The sequence below is a fragment of the Artibeus jamaicensis genome, unplaced genomic scaffold (genome assembly GCF_021234435.1).
Source record: "Artibeus jamaicensis isolate MK-2021 breed Jamaican fruit bat unplaced genomic scaffold, CSHL_Jam_final scaffold_833, whole genome shotgun sequence".
In the NCBI taxonomy this organism is placed as follows: Eukaryota; Metazoa; Chordata; class Mammalia; order Chiroptera; family Phyllostomidae; genus Artibeus; species Artibeus jamaicensis.
This window is the reverse complement of record NW_026522056.1, coordinates 23,025,524-23,041,870: the sequence shown is the minus strand read 5'-3', so window position 1 is coordinate 23,041,870 and position 16,347 is coordinate 23,025,524. Positions and strand designations below refer to the sequence as shown.

The following is a 16,347-nucleotide window of genomic DNA, read 5'->3' as shown; positions in this document are numbered from 1 at the left end:
TCCTGACAAAGGACTTCTGTTCCAGGTCGACAAAGAGACAAACACGGAGGAGGCGGAGGACACCGGCCTGGCGGTGCGGCCCAAAGAGCTCGGCGGGCGGAGCGCCCGGCAGCGCCCCCTGGTGAGGAGCAGCGTGATCGTGCGCTCGCAGACCTTCTCCCCGGGGGAGCGCAGCCAGTACGTGTGCCGGGTAAGGACCGCGTGCCGGGTAAGGACCGCGTGCCGGGTAAGGACCGCGTGCCGGTGAGGACCACGCTCCTGCTCGCCAGGTGCCCAGGGCAATGCCGGCAGTCCGCGTGAGCGGTGGAAATGCTCTATAAAGTGCCCATAAATATCACACTCTGATGGTTCCTTTTAGTTTGGGTTTTGGTGGGGTTTCTCAGCTTTCTTTTCTTAAATTTAACGTCTCATTGGCCCTCGTGCCATTTATTTGGCAAAGAAGTGAATTAGCAGTCTGTCTGCTGAGTATATTTGAACTTCAGTCTATTTACAATCTTAAGGTGACTTGAGATTCATCTTTTGTAGATCTCTGCTGTACATTATACACCATGTAAGTCCTGCTGATTCTATTTCCAGTAGTATTTATGATTTAGAAAAATAAAGTTTTAATATTACAAAACGGGTTAGGAAACACTGTTAAAACGCATACTCCTTCAATTCAAGAAATGTCTTTATGAAACACCTGCTGTTAAGCATTTTTCCGGATGCTTGGGGTTGGTGAACAACAGATACCCGAGCTCTTGCCTTGTAGAACCTGCACTCTCGTGCGTGGAGGCAAGCAGTGAACAGTACACGTGGCGAGTAAATGTCTGGAGTGCGGGCCAGGGCGGTGAAGACTAGGGGCTGGGAATGGTGAGGACGGGGGCTGCTCCTGAGGAGGGCTCTGAGCGGGCGGCTTTGCTAAGGTGACATTTCAGAGACCTGCCGCGGGCGAGCAAGCGAGGATGGGCTCTCCAGCTAAGGATTTGCCAGGCTGGGCAGAGTGTGTCTTCACCCGGATTCCGAGCCTTCTCCGTCAGCCTTTCTTTTAAAAACGAATAGTCAAATGCAAAAGGATGGGGTTTTATTCAGAGTTTGTATAATCATCTTAACACGTGGCTTCTGATAACTGCCACAAAGGGCAAATATTTAAATTATTTATGATGAGACTCTGTTGTAAGGTTATATATGTCTTTTGTACATGAAAGAAAGGGTCATATAATAGTAAATTATTTAAGAAAGCATACAGCAGGGAAAAGCTTGTTTGCGGAGGATTTTCTTTAAGAGATAAAGTGGGATGGCCATGTGCTTTTTCTGGTGAACGCTGAGTTGTCAGCTTCCTCTACGCTCTGTTATGCGGGGCTTCACTTTTTTTTTACCTTTATTGGCAGTTAAATCGGAGCGACAGTGACAGCTCGACCCTGGCTAAAAAGTCTCTGTTCGTGAGAAACTCCAGTGAACGGCGCAGTCTGAGGGTCAAAAGGGTACGTATTCCATCAGCCCCAGCCCACTGCCCGAGCCCCGTCCCCCGTCGGGGCTGAGAAGCGTGGGCACCAGAATGGCCCAGTGCCATGGCTCCCTGCATTTGGCCTGTTGAACGAAGCCACTGTGAAGACAGAGCCACAAATGTCTGCAGTTACGGAGATGGGGAGGGGATGCGCTGGGGACCATTCATGCATCACAGGTTGGGGTCCCGAGTGAATCAAGGCAGGACGTTGCTTTGCAGTGTCGATGGGGCGGGGCGGCCGAATGGGTTGCCCACGTCCCTACCAAGGGTGCGGTGTTGCCACACCACATCCGGCTCCTGAGCAATTGTGGGAAACGTGTGTCAGCCGGTACCTCCTCTCAGGCCCTGCATTCGGGCAAAGGACTAATGGTTTTAGGGGCTTGCCTGAAAGTGGGTATTTTTAGAAGGTTCACATCCACGTTGATGGGGAAGCTCAGGGCAGTCCCGGAGGCCACAGGTCCCTGGGTGGCTTTTCAAGGGTAAAGCTAAGATTTAAATAAATTAAAAGGCTGGGCAGTTCAAGTTGTTGGGAAATAACTGTCTCTACTTACCAACGGCTGAAATACCCATGGGCAGTTACTTATTCACTAACGATTCGTATTAGTAATAATTTGCTAGGCTGTTTCGTTGCAGCCTAAAGCATGTTTAGGAAGCACGCAGCCCTAGGTGTGCTGAGCTCTGCGGGTGAGGGGCGCAGCTGCAGGCGATTCCATCCAAAGGGGCCTCAGAGAGCACTCAGGACCCCGAACATGGTGGGTAAGGAGGGCATGAGCCCCACTGTGGGAGAATCGAAAGGCCTCGTGGAGAGGTCTGTGGCCTTGACACCTGGGTAAAATCTCAAAAGAAAATGGTAGCCTTGTCGGGGTTGGGGAGGGGTGGGGGGCAGGAAAACACATTGGGGGGGAGACTGGAGAGGTGAGTCGGAGGCGTTACCTTTCCTGGTGGCTCGGGGTCGATGCTGCTGTGCACAGTCCAGACGCGTGGCCAGACCCTGTTCGCGTCCCCCGGTGTAACGTCCAAGTTACTTGAAAGTGACAGGCTTACGTCTTTTTCTAAAGGCAAATATACTGCCATTACTTCACAGCAACATTTTCAGGGATTTCTGAGGTGTGGGTCTTTCAGATGATCACGTCTGTCCGTTAGAAGGAGCTCGATTTACATTGTCTCGAAGGAAAATTCTCAGTCCTTATATGTCACCTGCATTCTGAAGAGGCACAGGCTCGCAGAGGACAGTAGCCCTCTGCAGAGAAGTCTTCACCAGAAGTGTCTGTGAGTTGTGTGCAGCTGAAGACAGCCGGGTATTAGAACTGCTGGAATCAGACGAAGGATTGAATCCTGTTGAATCCTGAAACCTTTTGTGCAGGAAATGATTGTTAAATGGTTCTTAAAGCAGATGGGGTTTGGTACACGTGAATGGGGAACGGTATTCTGAAATGGTAGGAGTTGCCTCATGAAAAAGGTGTAGAGGTGTAAGAAAAAGGCGTCTGCACAGGTGAGCGGAAGGTGTACCGGCTGCGAGAGCAGAGAGCCAGGCTCGAGGCCCGGGGTCTGTGCTGGAGCCTCCTCGGGCTGGCTGGCAAGAGTATCCACACCAAAGAAAGTGGCCAGCCCTGCAGATTGGGAGCCAGGCCGCCGCGCATTGGGGAGGTTGCAGGTGCAGGACAGGTGAGAAGGGTGTCTGGTTTTGAAAACCGAGAAGTACAGTCACAGAGTGTGTGTCTGCGTGGCTCTGCTGTGCAACCAGTTTGTTAGAGCAGAGGCTGGGCGAAGGGAACCTACAATGGGAAGGTTCAGGACGCTAGAGAACTGATACTGCAGCAGCGTGTGCTGGACGAGGAAGGGCCGATAAAGGGAAGTCAGCCGTGGGCGAAGGCTCCGAAGTGAGAAAAGGGCAGACAGGCCCCTCCCTTACGTCCTTCATGGCGCCCTGTTGTTCCAGGTCTTCGGGCTGGAATCATTCTCAAGTTTGAGTTCCTTCTCTCTTGTATCAAATAGCTTTTATTAGTGATGTCTGGTTTTCCATCCCCACTGCCAATGGCGTAGGCAGGAAGCGTCCTGCCGGTGCTCTTCCCCAGCCCCATGTGGAGCCCCTTCCTCGAGCCAGTCTGACCCAGGCCAGTTGGTCTCTCCCTGCCCTCACTCCCTGGGGCACAGAAGTCTCTGCCTCAGTGTCTCTTGCCATTCTCTAATGGAAGTCCTCAAGGTCCCAAATTGTGCCTTCTCTTCTGAGTGCTTTGCATACAACCCCCAGCAGAGGTGCATCCATGCACATTCAGATTCCTTCCCGGTCGATGGCAATGCAGCTGCAGGAGAAATGCCTGTGATGTGGGTGATGTGACAAGGGAGGAGCCAGGATTCCAGCCTTGGTTGGAGGAGCGAGTCCTAATGTGAGCTCCCCGGACCTTCCAGCTGGCCCTCGCAGAAGTGGTAGCCGAGGCTGTAAGCGCTGGGGGTAGTTCTGTGTCCTGCAGTGAGGTGAATGTACGTCCCTGTGACATACCTGATTTTCACAGAGGGCGGCCTTTGTGTAGTCAGGTGGTCAGGCTAAGCGAGGCTCTGCTGTGGGAAAAGTCTCTGGGGTTAGAAACGATCAAGGTTTATTTCTTGCTTAGCTGCTTGTTCCCCGCATTTGGGCTGGATGCTCTGCTCCTACTGTCCCCACTCAGGACCCCTCTCCAGATCTTTGCTGTCCCTCCAGCAAGTGACAGAAATGTGCAAGTCGCACACTACATTGGAAAGCTTCTGCCCGGAAGTGACAGGCACCCCTCCCAACTGGACCTGCCTCTGGCCAGAGCGAGTGGCTTGGCTGGTCACGCCTCACCCAAGTGGGCAAGGCCGTGCCACCCAGCACGTGCCAGGAAGCAGGAGCAGCGCCGTGACGGGGGCTTTGTGGTTTGTTTTCCCACCGTGCAGGCGGTCTGCCAGCCTGTCCTTAGGAGAGCGGCGCAGGAGCGCCCGGCGCGCACGTCCCTGGACTTGGAGCTGGACCTGCAGGCCTCCCTGACCCGGCAGAACCGCCTTAACGACGAGCTGCAGGCCCTGCGGGGCTTGAGGCAGAAGCTGGAGGCGCTGAAAGCCCAGGGGGAGATGGGGCTCCCCGAGGGCATGCTGCAGGACGAGCGCTTCCAGACGCTCCTGAAGCAGGTACGGCCCGGGGCGGCCGGGGTCTCTGGGGGGCGGGCGTGGAGGGGCCTGCTCAGAGCCCCCAGGAGGAGGTGCCCGCGCCACACCTGTGGGTGGAAACTGAAAGAGATTAGTCACTCCCTCAAACTCATAGAAACTCGTCCGTCCGTAGTATCGACCTCTCTTTTCGGCCCAAAGTTCTTTTTCAGTCGTGGAGTGTATGGCAACTTTGAGTCACTTAACTGACCTACACTGCTCATTCTAGATCAAACTCAGAAACTCAACATCTAAATTTCAGGGGTCAAACTGACACCAGTAGTTTTTACAGAAAGTTTAAGCAACACAGTGCTTAATACATATCTGCATTATGTCTCCCCCACCCCCGGTAGAAAGAAACCGTCACACAGAGCAGGAGCTCAGTAGGCACCTGTCCAGTGGGGACAGTCTGGATAACTGGACACTGGAACATTGGGCGGGGGGAGGGGGCCGTTTGTAAAGTATATGCTTGTCCAACCAGTAGGCTGTACACCTGAAACTAATACAAAATAATACTGAGCATAAACTGTTATTGGAAAATAAAGTTAAAAAATATATGCCCACAATTTGGACGAATATCTAGGAAAAGATAACATATTAGAACTGAGGAAAGAAGGGGGGTGGGAAATCTAAATCCCTACACCTCGTGTTTCCCCTACCTCTTAAGGAAATGCGAGGAGTGATGATATTGATGGGGGGGTGAGCTTTGCCGTTTTTTAGGGCAACGCTTGTTTTCGTTCTACATAAAAGAGACACTTTATCCCTGTAGATGAAAAGAGGAGGGTGTGCAGAGCCCAGGAGCCCAGGAGACAGACCTCAGGGCTGACCCAGGTGGGCTCTCGGTGCCCTGCAGAGAGAATCGAGGTGTGGTGTGCACCTGTCCATTTCCACGGTTTGTCTCTTACTGAGCCGGTCAAGCACCACGTGTTTTCAGCTGTGGGAAATTCTGTGAGGGGCCTTTTGGGGGACTGGATCCCTGTAGAAAAGAGAAACCTCTTCCCGCAAACCCTCACTCTCCTGGGGGCCTTCTGCCTGGTCCGCCTGTGCCCCGGGGTGTGAAGAGGCCGCCATTCTGCTTCCTCCCTGTTAGGGTACTTTGTGCCAAACATCCACTGCACCCTCGGCGAACATCTCCGCCACCTCGTGAAGGCCTGGTGAGTTGCTTACCAGATGTGATGCAACCCTATTTGGGTCACGTTTGCCCCCCCACCTGCCTGTAGAATAAAGAGTTTCCCTGCAACCGAAGTGTGATGAAAAGCTGACTGGCAGGCATGGTTGGCGGCCCCAGGAGAGCAGGGCACTTGGGGTCTGGGCCCTGCCCCCAGAGTGAGGCATGGCCACAGTGTGGGCACCCTTGGTCCAGGCTGTGCGGGGGACCACATTCCAGGAACGCCAGCATCTGCAGATCAGTTAGGATTCCTAGGGACTGTGTAACACACCGTTGGTGCGTGAGCCTCAGCTCTCTGGCGGACTGCCCTGAACCCAGAGTTGCAGGCCGTTCGGTGCCCAGCACCCCGAGTGGTGATGAGGAGGAAGTGGCCCGGTTGCACCCCCAGGCTGCCGAGGTCCCTGACTGCCCCCGGTTGGTTTGTTTCCACACCTGTCAAACGGTCCGTGGTGACAGATGTAATCTCAGAAATGTCAGGCCGGTTTCCCAGGCACAGAATGAAGTTGAACGAAGTTCTCTTGTAAGTGACCTCTGAGAAGTGTCACCTCTGCCATCAGGCAACCATGGGTGTGACATGAGTGGCCTTCTCCCCTTCCTTCCTCCACATATTATCATCTTGAGTCCCCCCTCGCAAATCACCATCTGAAAGGCTGACATCCCTACCTGCTGCTGCCTCAGTGCAGCCCCAGAACCCCCTTCTCTGTGCAGGTGCTGCTCTGGGCTGTGGGGCTTCGCTCTCCACCAGCTCAACACCCTTGGCACCTCTGCGAAGGCCCAGTGTCTAATTGCTTCCCATATCCGCGAGATTCGGGGAGACCTGCGGACCTAGAAGCCCACGTGGCCTGAAAGAGCGAAGCTTCAGGGCATGGGGGGTACTCAGGTAGTTCTGAAGTTCAAGGTCGATGTGGGTTCTCGAAGCTGTCGTACCTGAAGATGATCACAGTTCAGGCTTCCGTGGGTCATGCAGAGCAGGTCTCCGCGCCGGCCCGCCGTCTTTGTGTCCGTCTGCATCAAGCAACAGTAACAAAAACGTGCAAAGCAGGTGGCATTCATACCATTTTTAAACAACCGATTCTCCTGAGTCTACATATTTTCCTGTGTACTTTTACCAGTGCCAGGCGCAGACAGACTACATGAGTTACGCACATGCCTCGGCCACCACGGAGGTCGGGAAGAGCCAGCACCATGAGAACACAGGCTGTTTCATCGTGTGCCTTCCATCACGGCGGCAGGAGTTGCTAGTAGCCAGTGCCTTCTCCCTCCTGTCCCCTCCATCTCCATGTCCCCTTCCTTACGTGCGTGCGGACACGCCAGCCCGCACTCACACGCCGCCCTTCCATTCCCCGTTGTCATGCTGGGGACTTGGGAGATTTTTCAGCGGACACTCATAAAATGCCTGACAGTGAGCAGAGAACCTGCCAATTGCCACAAAAACGGCTCCCAGAAAGGCCATTTGCTGAAGCCAGCGGTGTACCCTGGATTTACCACCCCTCAGGGAAGCCTTCAGGTCTCTGGGTCACCCTCTGCCTTCCCCCCACCAGGGTGACTGGTGTCTGTCTTGTAGCATGGAATAAAACTTGGGTCACAGACACTGTCCTCAGATATTACACCAGCCCGAGGAAGCAGCAGGCAGCTGGAGGGCTGTGCGTGGAGATGGGGCCGTGCACCCCACCGCCCAGGCTTCTTCACTCGACTGTAGGTAAATTCCCAGGCCTTCCTGCGGGCCAGGCCCCCAGCACGTAAACTGAAGGCTGGTCACACTCTTCTGGAGTCCGGGGCAGTGCAGGGGGGCACCTGATCCTCAGGGACCAGGCTTCTCATCCGACTTGTTGGCGGGGCGGGGAGAGGTGGCAGGGGGGGGCCCACATCTTTCCAAAGGAGCCTCAGGGCGCCCCGCCCACAAAGCCGAAATTTATTTTTCTTCCTCAGAGTGTTTCCCTGTCAAAAAGCCAATGGTCTGTGGTGCGACACATTTTGAAAGTTTAACATAATACAGGTGTTCACCTTTTTAAAAGAATCTGTTAAGACAATTATGCACCAGAAATATTAATACACTGCATTCAACCAAATTAATCTGAATGATTGCAGTGAGGTACTCACCCCTGAGACTTCACCGCCTTCAGAGTTGGCTACAATTGACTATTAACTGACAAAAAGCTTATGATGTGATTTGTCACCCAGGTTTCTGGGGACAGATATAGACACAGGTACAGATATAAATCATAAACACGGAGACCAGTGTAGACCTCAGCAAGGTGTATACTTACTCAGCAGAAAAAGGAGTATCTCGTGTGTTCTGTGGTCAGTTTGTTTTGCAGCAAACAAAGCCAGGTTTCAAAGTGCCTCTGCAGTCACCACAGAAAGGCTGTTGGTCAAAAATACCAGCAGCCACGAGGCTACTCAGAGGGACTGTCTGACCAGGGCTTCGCAGGGGAGAAAGCAGACCGACAAATTGCACTCCGGGGAAGGAGACGAAAGACCGGGCGGGATCCCGGGGGCCCGTTGTGTTCCTGGTCTGATAAAACACATTTTTGGGGGGAAACTGGGGCCAAATGTTCTCACCTGAGTGGATCCAGCAGATACCTCCCCTCCCTGGGGCTTCCTGACCTCCCCATCGTGCAAGTCGGTACACGGTTCTTCAAGTCTGGGAAGCCTCGCAGCACACCCCTGGGGATGGCCACTCAATAATCGGTGTTTCCTGGGGGTTTCGGTTTGGACTTCCCTCTCCAGGCCGAACAGTCCAAAGAGGAGCAGAAGCAAGGCTTGAACACAGAGAAGCTGATGAGGCAGGTCTCCAAGGACGTGTGCCGGCTCCGGGAGCAGAGCCGGAAGGTGCCGCGGCAGGTGCAGTCCTTCAGGTACACGCCGTGCTGGGTCATTGTCGGGGTACCGTCCAAATTGAGCAGGGGTTCACCAGGAGTGCCCTGGACATCCGCTGATGTCCACCTTCCTCAATTCTCGCTTTCGTCTCCTAAGGAATTGAACAAGCCACAGGACACTAGGCCACAAAGATGAGTCTCGTTCCAGCTCCCAGCATTTGTTCACTCTTCCTTTTCTCCTGCTTCTTTTCCTTGGTCTTTTCCACCTCGTTCTAGCTTCTGGCCCCACACTCCCACCCCATCCAGACTGTTATGTCCTCAAGGGGGGATCAGAGACCTATCCTTCTCGGCTACCAGCATGTCTGCATATAGAACATACGCTCAGTACATGTGTGTCGATGGGACAGTAGGTACAAGGTGAAGATTTTGTAGGAAAAATAATGGACACACAGCCCCTGTCTCTGGTAACTATACAGTCTGAAAGCCTTATTGTCTTAACACTCTCTCAACCTCTAACAACCATTCAGCCACTTTCCTTCCCAATTTCTCCCTTTCGGGTTGTTACTGCCTGTCCTTGCTTCAGGACCCAGGGAAAATTCACCCTTAAAACAGTCTGGTCCCATCTCCCTTCGTCTGAGTCAGGGTTATTTATTGCTCATCAAGCTGCAGAATACAGATCGTAAAGGTATCATGATTGGTATCATGATTTTCTGTGAGGTTCCTGAGAATGTCCCTATGACTTTGCGGTCTTGACTCCTCTCCGACCTGGTTTAGAGACGTCCCTACCTAGGTGATCGTTGACGTTGGAAGTCCCGGCAGGGAGGGCCCTGCCATGGTCTGCAGGGCACGGGCCGTGAGCCAGAGCCGCTGCCTCCCTGCGCTCTGCTGGAAGGGTAGAGGCCCTCTCGATTTTGAGCGGCATCCTTTGGGAAAGCGGTTCCTGCTGCCCAGGAACCGTGTTTGTGGACACGCCTCGGGAGGTCTGGGGACCATTTCTCAAGGTCGCAGAGTCTTGGCAGCATCACAGTGAAGTGGGTCTGTTCCGCACCCCGACTCCAGGGAGAAGATCGCCTACTTCACCAGGGCGAAGATCAGCATCCCGTCCCTGCCGGCTGACGACGTGTGAGCCCATCGCCGAGGAAATGAGCGTTTCCTGGAGAGGACAGGAGACTGAACGCTGGTTCTGTAGGTTGGTTTGCAGGGGCTGAACTGTAACTGTCAGCTCTGAAAGAGCTTTTACTTCACATCAAGATTTCAACATGGTCATTTGTAAAGTATCTTGAATGTAATTTTTATATTTTAAAAAAAAGCAAAAAAAATCAGATAACCAAAATGGGATGATCAGGCACACAAATGGTGTACGGTATGTGTGTGTTGCCAAGGGCCTTTATTTTGTGAAAGCGGAACCCGGGGTGTGTCCTATTGAACAGACTCTGGAGAAAGAACCCCCACAAGGTGATCCTTGCTTTTCCTTTGCTTTCCCGTGAGTAGACCGGGAAGCTGGCCAGAGCACCATGTGGTGTTCTTGTACCAGACACCAGCTTGGTACAGTTGACCGTGAGCTTCAGTGCAGAGTTCCAAGTCCACCTGTGTTCATTTCCATCCCCTGTGTTGGAACGCCTTGTTTCCTTAAAACAGTCTCTCTTTTGTCCTTTTCTGTTGGTCTAAAGGATACAAAAACAAAGCGCAGAGCCCGGGACCCTTACTCCTGGCCGCACTAAAGACCCTGTGGCAGTTGACTTCGGGGGCAGGGAGGTCAAAGGAGAAAGCCAGGCGCCCTGCGGCACCCCGGTAGAGGCGCCCGCTCGGCCAGAGCGAGGGAAGCCTTCAGGCGCGAGCTTCTGGCCTGCGCCTGCACCACAATGCTCCGTCCGAGGTCTGAGGGTGGTGTCAAGGAGAGGAACGTGGTGGCCCGACATCTAAGGACAGACATTCTGGTGACATGGGGGGAAGCGCATCAGCACTCATTTGGTGAGATCAGGAAGAGAGGCAAGGGTGTCTTGAATGAATCAAAGTTGCCAAAACAAAATTAAAGCTTTTGTTAAACAGATTGGTAGCACTGTATAGCATTGACTTTGCAGCTCTCATGGACGGGGCCTACCTATAACTCGTGGTGAGGAGTCGGGAGGCGAAGAGAAGAGGGTGCCTGGCGAGATTTCTAATTTGAAGTATAGGCTGTCGTTTGCTTTAAAAAATGCCATTGCCAATGAACAGGTTCAGACACACGATCTGACCAAAGGCTCTTCTGGGCAGAATTTTAGCTGGCCCGGCCCAAGCACGTCCTCACAGAAACAGCCCCGGTGCAGCTCAGCCTGCACAAAGACTTCCAAAATATAAGCAGTTTTGTGCAATTTCATACTTACTACTCACTCTGTAATACTGGAAGAGGTCATTTTTGGTTAGCCATCTTTTCATAGCAAACTACATCAGTTTTTTTTTAGAAATGCAAATGTCCTTTTGAAGGAATGGGCCCCTTCACACACACACACACACACACACACACACACACAGTTCTATTTCTAAGCTAGACTCCTCATTAGCAAGAATTATTTTCTTGAAAGTCATCACACATATTTTAGAAGGTTCATTTTATCAGACTCGAAGTTCCAATGAAGCCATTTCTGAGCCTAGAATTTTAATTCTTTTTCCCTAAGTGACCCACCACTCTGGGCAAAAACCAGCCTTGTGGGTTGAGCACGGTCCTTTGGGGCTGTCAGTTCATTCCATCAGATGAGGAAAACGAGAAGAAAACTACCATCCGTCCTTGTCAAGGTCAAATGTGAAAGACAGAGGTTTATTTAATGTAGGATCAAATGAAGGTCAGCTGCTTTCAGCTTCTCAGTTTGACCACGAAAATGTTGATAGGAGTATGTGTAGTTGCGCCGTACGATTTTATTTTCTTCATTTATTTATTTACGGTCTTATTTATGTTCTGTTTAATATATAGTTCGGTTCTGGCCATTTTAAATGTTTGACATAGGAGAGGCTATATGGGAATATTTACAGCTTTATAAATCTTCATCAGATTAGTTGTTAACTTTTTGTGATACAAGAAGTTTCAGACAAGTATAAAAGAATAAAATCTGTCTCAGGCTGGTAGTTAACTCTTGTGACCAAGATGCTTTTGGTCTTATTTTACAAAATTTGCTCATTTCTAACATGAGAGATAAACTTATTTTAATATAATCCTTTTTCACACTTTAAAAATCAGTAATAGTGTTATGTATTTATAGGCGGCTTTTAACAATCCTGTCATATTTGTTCTAATCCCAATGATTCACAGTGACAAAACATTTTAATAACATCACAAAAGCATATGAACAATATGAATTTTAATATTATAAATACTATTTTTAAAAGTAGAACTTATTCTGCACAGGGTAAAAAGAATATAATATTTAGTTTGAATTCTCAGTATATTATTACAACTTTGTATATCGGAATCTAAGTGTCGCAGGTACAGAAAGAATGTTGCTAGCCAAGTGAACAATGTTTAGCTGGTCTCTGTAGCATGCAAATCAAATAAATTTAAAGTCTTTTTTTTGCTATTACTTTATATTATGTTAAATATCAAAAGCTCAGGACTGAACTAAATATTTAATCAGGTTAAATTCTGAATCTGTTTGTTTTAATTTGTCTTGTTTGTAAACGTGTGCAAATACATCACATAGATTAACTAGTTTCTGCACTTTTCCTTTGTCTGTGGGCGGAAAAAATATCGATGGGTTTTGGGGTTTTTTTTCAACAAAGATACATATTGCCTAAGAGTTTATTTGTGTCCTTTGTTGTTGAGGCAATTTCCCTGACTGGCTCAAACACAAGAGTTTACTTTGAACTGTGTACCAAGCAAATATAAAATCTTTCACAATGAATTCCCCAAGCCAGCGGTTTGTCGTGAATACTTATTAGTTGGACGATGTGTAAAACCTGGCTCCGGAGCCAGCGGGCCAGGAGGTTCACTGCCCACACACCCCAGTGCTGCTCTGCAGCTCCCTCAGCGGCCACTCCGCAGCGGCTGGGGTCCGATGACCATCCCCCACTCCTGACGTGCAGAGTGAACATGGCCCGCTTGTGGGACAGGCTCCACAAGGGTTCCGAAGTCTCTGATTAAAGAGATGATGAGCCCACGGCTCTCACCTCTCAAGCTTCCAAAGAGCTGGCATTTTTTTAGTTATAAGCAGATGTCATACATGTTAAATAAGTACGCAGTGAGACTGTTTCTCTATAGTAGGTGGTCTTAAACACCTGGAAGAAGTGATTAGCAGTAAGATTTCCAATTGCCAGGATGATGCATTCTTACAAATAACACCTTCAAAGATACATAAGTACTGATAGAATGTTTTATTTGCCAGTTCTGTGCAATCACAGAATCTGTTAAAATTCAGAAAACTCATTTACAATAATGAGCATGAACACTATTAAGTCTTGATTGGTTTTGGACTCAGAGTAAGAGATAAAAGCGGGTTTATCATCTTAGAAAGAAATCCTAGTGGAAGCAGCTGGTAGCGACATGCGCTGTGGAGAACAGTGTGGTGACAGGTGACTGCAGCAGGAAACCCTCCGCGGTCCGGGCTGCAGCCCACGGTGCCGGAGGAGTGGGCGCCGCAAATGCCGTCTGCCTTAGATTTGCAGGTGCATGTCCCTCATCTCCACAGGGTACTGACGGAGACCCTGTGCCTCCGCTGCTGAGCTGTGGCCCGAAGCCAGAGGAGCATGGGCAGAACAGGCTGCCCAGATGAGCAGACACCCCCCTACCAGGAGAGAAAACCCAGCAAACCAGCCAAGGAAGAGGGCCTCCCCAAACTCCCACCTGGGTACAGTCTCCAAGATGGTCTCATCCCAGAACTCCTGGACAGTCACGTGGGCGACCCAGGACACAGGCACCAGTGCTGCGAGGCCGGCGGTCCACAGCAGAATCCCTCCCAAGATTAGCAGCCACTTCTTGAGCTCTTGCTGTCTCTCTCCAATTCTCAAGCAGTCCAGCCCAAACCCGGACACCAGCAGACCCAGAAAGCCCAGCCCATTGGACAGGAACATTAAAACCCTGGAGATCCGGAGCTCAGCGGGCAGAGCCAGGAAAGAATCAAAGTCTTTGCATTGTGTCCCCACTTCATCCTGGATGACGCAGGCTTGCCAGAGTCCTATGGTCCAGTTTTCCATTATGTTCAAGTCCAGGTTGAGGTTTTTCCAATGGGGCAGGTAGTTTGTGAGACAGGTTAAAACCCATCCCAGCAAAGAGAGTGAACTTCCAGCTACTTGGGCAGCAGTTCTAAATACTAAAGCCATTCTAAAGTCCTGTGAGCTGGAGCCGAACTAATTCCTTCCTTTCAGGTGCGGTGAAAAGTGCGGCACACTTGTGTTTTCACTTGCAGAACTCAGAAATAGCTTTTCATTGTGTATATAAGAGGATTCTTGCCAGAGTCTCTATTGTTTGATTCCATGTTCAATAGGTTTCATAAAAGGAAAGGGAACTAATTCTGCAAACCAGTAATGACAAGGAGTGGCCAGAACCCAGTTTCTAGTAAGCAATTTGTCCCTGAAAGAACATTAAGCGGTAATTATCCTCCTCTCATTGCTAATGTCTAAATGGCCTTCCTGTTGTTCCCAACCTTCCCGACAAGTCAAAGAACGAAGAAGTCTAAATGCAGAATGTTTGATTGACAGTTTGCATTTGGGTTCAAGGCCTGCTGCTTCACAACTTGCTAACTGCACCCGCCAGGGTTTTGTCTGTGATCGTTCTCGCATTTCAGTACATATGTTGTGCTACGAAGTGTTATCATTTGAAAAAAAGGGTTTAAGAAAAATATTTCTTAACCAAATAAATGGATTTTAACAAATTTCTCTAGCTCTTATCTCAGGCCTACTTTTGAAAAATTCCTTAGGCTATGCATACCTCAACATACGGAACAATATTAAACAAAATATCAACTCTTTACCTACATTTCTTTCTGTCAAATTCATGCATAGGTGCATCAACATTTTTTTGCTTAAATATGTTTTCTATGCTATGGAAAAGTTAAGCAATGAGACTTTGTAGAGTAAAGTCAACATCTCTTTTGCTGCAACCCTGGAATACATATCCCCCAAACTTTTCATGGTGCAAAGGGAAGTTTTTATCAGGGCGAATGAACTGTCGCTATCTTAGTATCAAGCAAAAATCTTCAATTGTTTAACTTTTGAAGTGTGAGGCTTTTGAGGGAAGAGACCAGAGAGGAGATAGCCAGCATTTTGAATGCAAGCCTATTGAAATGGACTGAAAACCTTTTAGCCCCCTAAAACCGTGTCTTACAGGGCACCTTGCAATTTCCTACACACGAACCACCTCTGATCAAAGAGAATCAAAGCTGTTGTTGTGGAAATTACACCTTGGGATCAGCCTAACCTGTGGTCTTGCCGAGTTCTTAAAAGATTTCAGTGTGTTAGTTTTCTCTTTAGGAAGCAAGGTGATAATTATCTCCAGCTACCAACAAAAACAAACAAAACAGCCTCTAATATAAAACAAGCACACTAAAACTTAATCCTGACCATGCTGGACAACCACCACCACATTCTGATTTAAATAACCAGATCACTGAAATATTTTTGCTCATACCTGTGTCATGCTTAATGAACACAGTCATTTTCTTTCAGATATAGGATTGCCTCTTCTCCAGATTTCTGAGGGGGAAGGAGGATCCAGGATAAGAGAGTAATTATTAAATGAGAAAGTGTGAGCAGCACAGATTTTGTGGCATAACCAAGACCCCTTTCTTGTGTCGACTCGTGTGTCACAGGTGGTGCAGATAACACATCTGTCTGGTCTTGTCAAAGTCACACTTTCAGAACTGCAGTGCCATTTTCTGGGTATGGACACTGAGCCTCTGTTTCTGCCACTGTGTAGTGGCCCGAAGCCAGAGGAGCATGGGCAGAACAGGCTGCCCAGATGAGCAGACACCCCCCTACCAGGAGAGAAAACCCAGCAAACCAGCCGAGGAAGAGGGCCTCCCCAAACTCCCACCTGGGCACAATCTCCGGGATGGTCTCATCCCAGAACTCCTGGACAGTCACGTGGGCGACCCAGGACACAGGCACCAGTGCTGCGAGGCCGGCGGTCCACAGCAGAATCCCTCCCAAGATTAGCAGCCACTTCTTGAGCTCTTGCTGTCTCTCTCCAATTCTCAAGCAGTCCAGCCCAAACCCGGACACCAGCAGACCCAGAAAGCCCAGCCCATTGGACAGGAACATTAAAACCCTGGAGATCCGGAGCTCAGCGGGCAGAGCCAGGAAAGAATCGAAGTCCTTACATTGCCGCCCCACTTCTTCCTGGATGACGCAGGCTTGCCAGAGTCCTATGGTCCAGTTTTCCATTTCGTTCAACTCCAGGTTGAGGTTTTTCCAATGGGGCAGATAAGTTGTAATAATGGATAATACCCATCCCAGCAAAGACAATAAAAGTCCAAGGGATTGCATTACTACTCTAAAGACAAAAGCCATTGCCACAAATCTTGTGACTTTCTTGCCACTCCTCTAGGAGCCGGAGTCTGTTTGTGGTGGACAGTAATCTGCTGGGCTTGGTTCTACGCGGCCTGGGATATAAGCTTTGCTCATTAACTCCTTGGCACCCTGAAATGCGTTTTTGTTCTTTGTGAATACGATGCTTCATGTAAAGGATGCAGGGTTCGGTTCAAACTGTGAGTTAGGCTTTCTGATAAGGATTTGACCTATTACCTTCCGAT

At 49.9% G+C, this 16,347-nt stretch overlaps 3 protein-coding genes across 3 annotated transcripts in view; 1 reads left to right on the top strand and 2 right to left on the bottom strand.

Annotated features, from left to right (window-relative positions):
* WWC2 (WW and C2 domain containing 2) overlaps nt 1-12,308 on the top strand; it is a 135,112-nt gene extending 122,804 nt beyond the window's left edge. The window contains exons 19-23 of the mRNA XM_037128810.2: nt 26-190; nt 1,371-1,463; nt 4,400-4,630; nt 8,544-8,671; nt 9,692-12,308. Of these exons, the coding sequence (XP_036984705.2) occupies nt 26-190; nt 1,371-1,463; nt 4,400-4,630; nt 8,544-8,671; nt 9,692-9,758 (684 nt within the window). The 3' untranslated portion in view covers nt 9,759-12,308. The remainder of the gene's footprint in view (nt 1-25; nt 191-1,370; nt 1,464-4,399; nt 4,631-8,543; nt 8,672-9,691) is intronic.
* A 944-nt stretch (nt 12,309-13,252) lies between these two features.
* CLDN22 (claudin 22) lies at nt 13,253-13,918 on the bottom strand. Its single transcript, XM_037128811.2, has one exon. The coding sequence runs from the start codon at nt 13,916-13,918 to the stop codon at nt 13,253-13,255; it is 666 nt and encodes a 221-aa protein (XP_036984706.2).
* A 1,524-nt stretch (nt 13,919-15,442) lies between these two features.
* On the bottom strand, nt 15,443-16,105 carry LOC119036914 (putative claudin-24). The gene has a single exon (XM_037128930.2). The coding sequence runs from the start codon at nt 16,103-16,105 to the stop codon at nt 15,443-15,445; it is 663 nt and encodes a 220-aa protein (XP_036984825.2).
* Between the last annotated feature and the right edge of the window lie 242 nt (nt 16,106-16,347).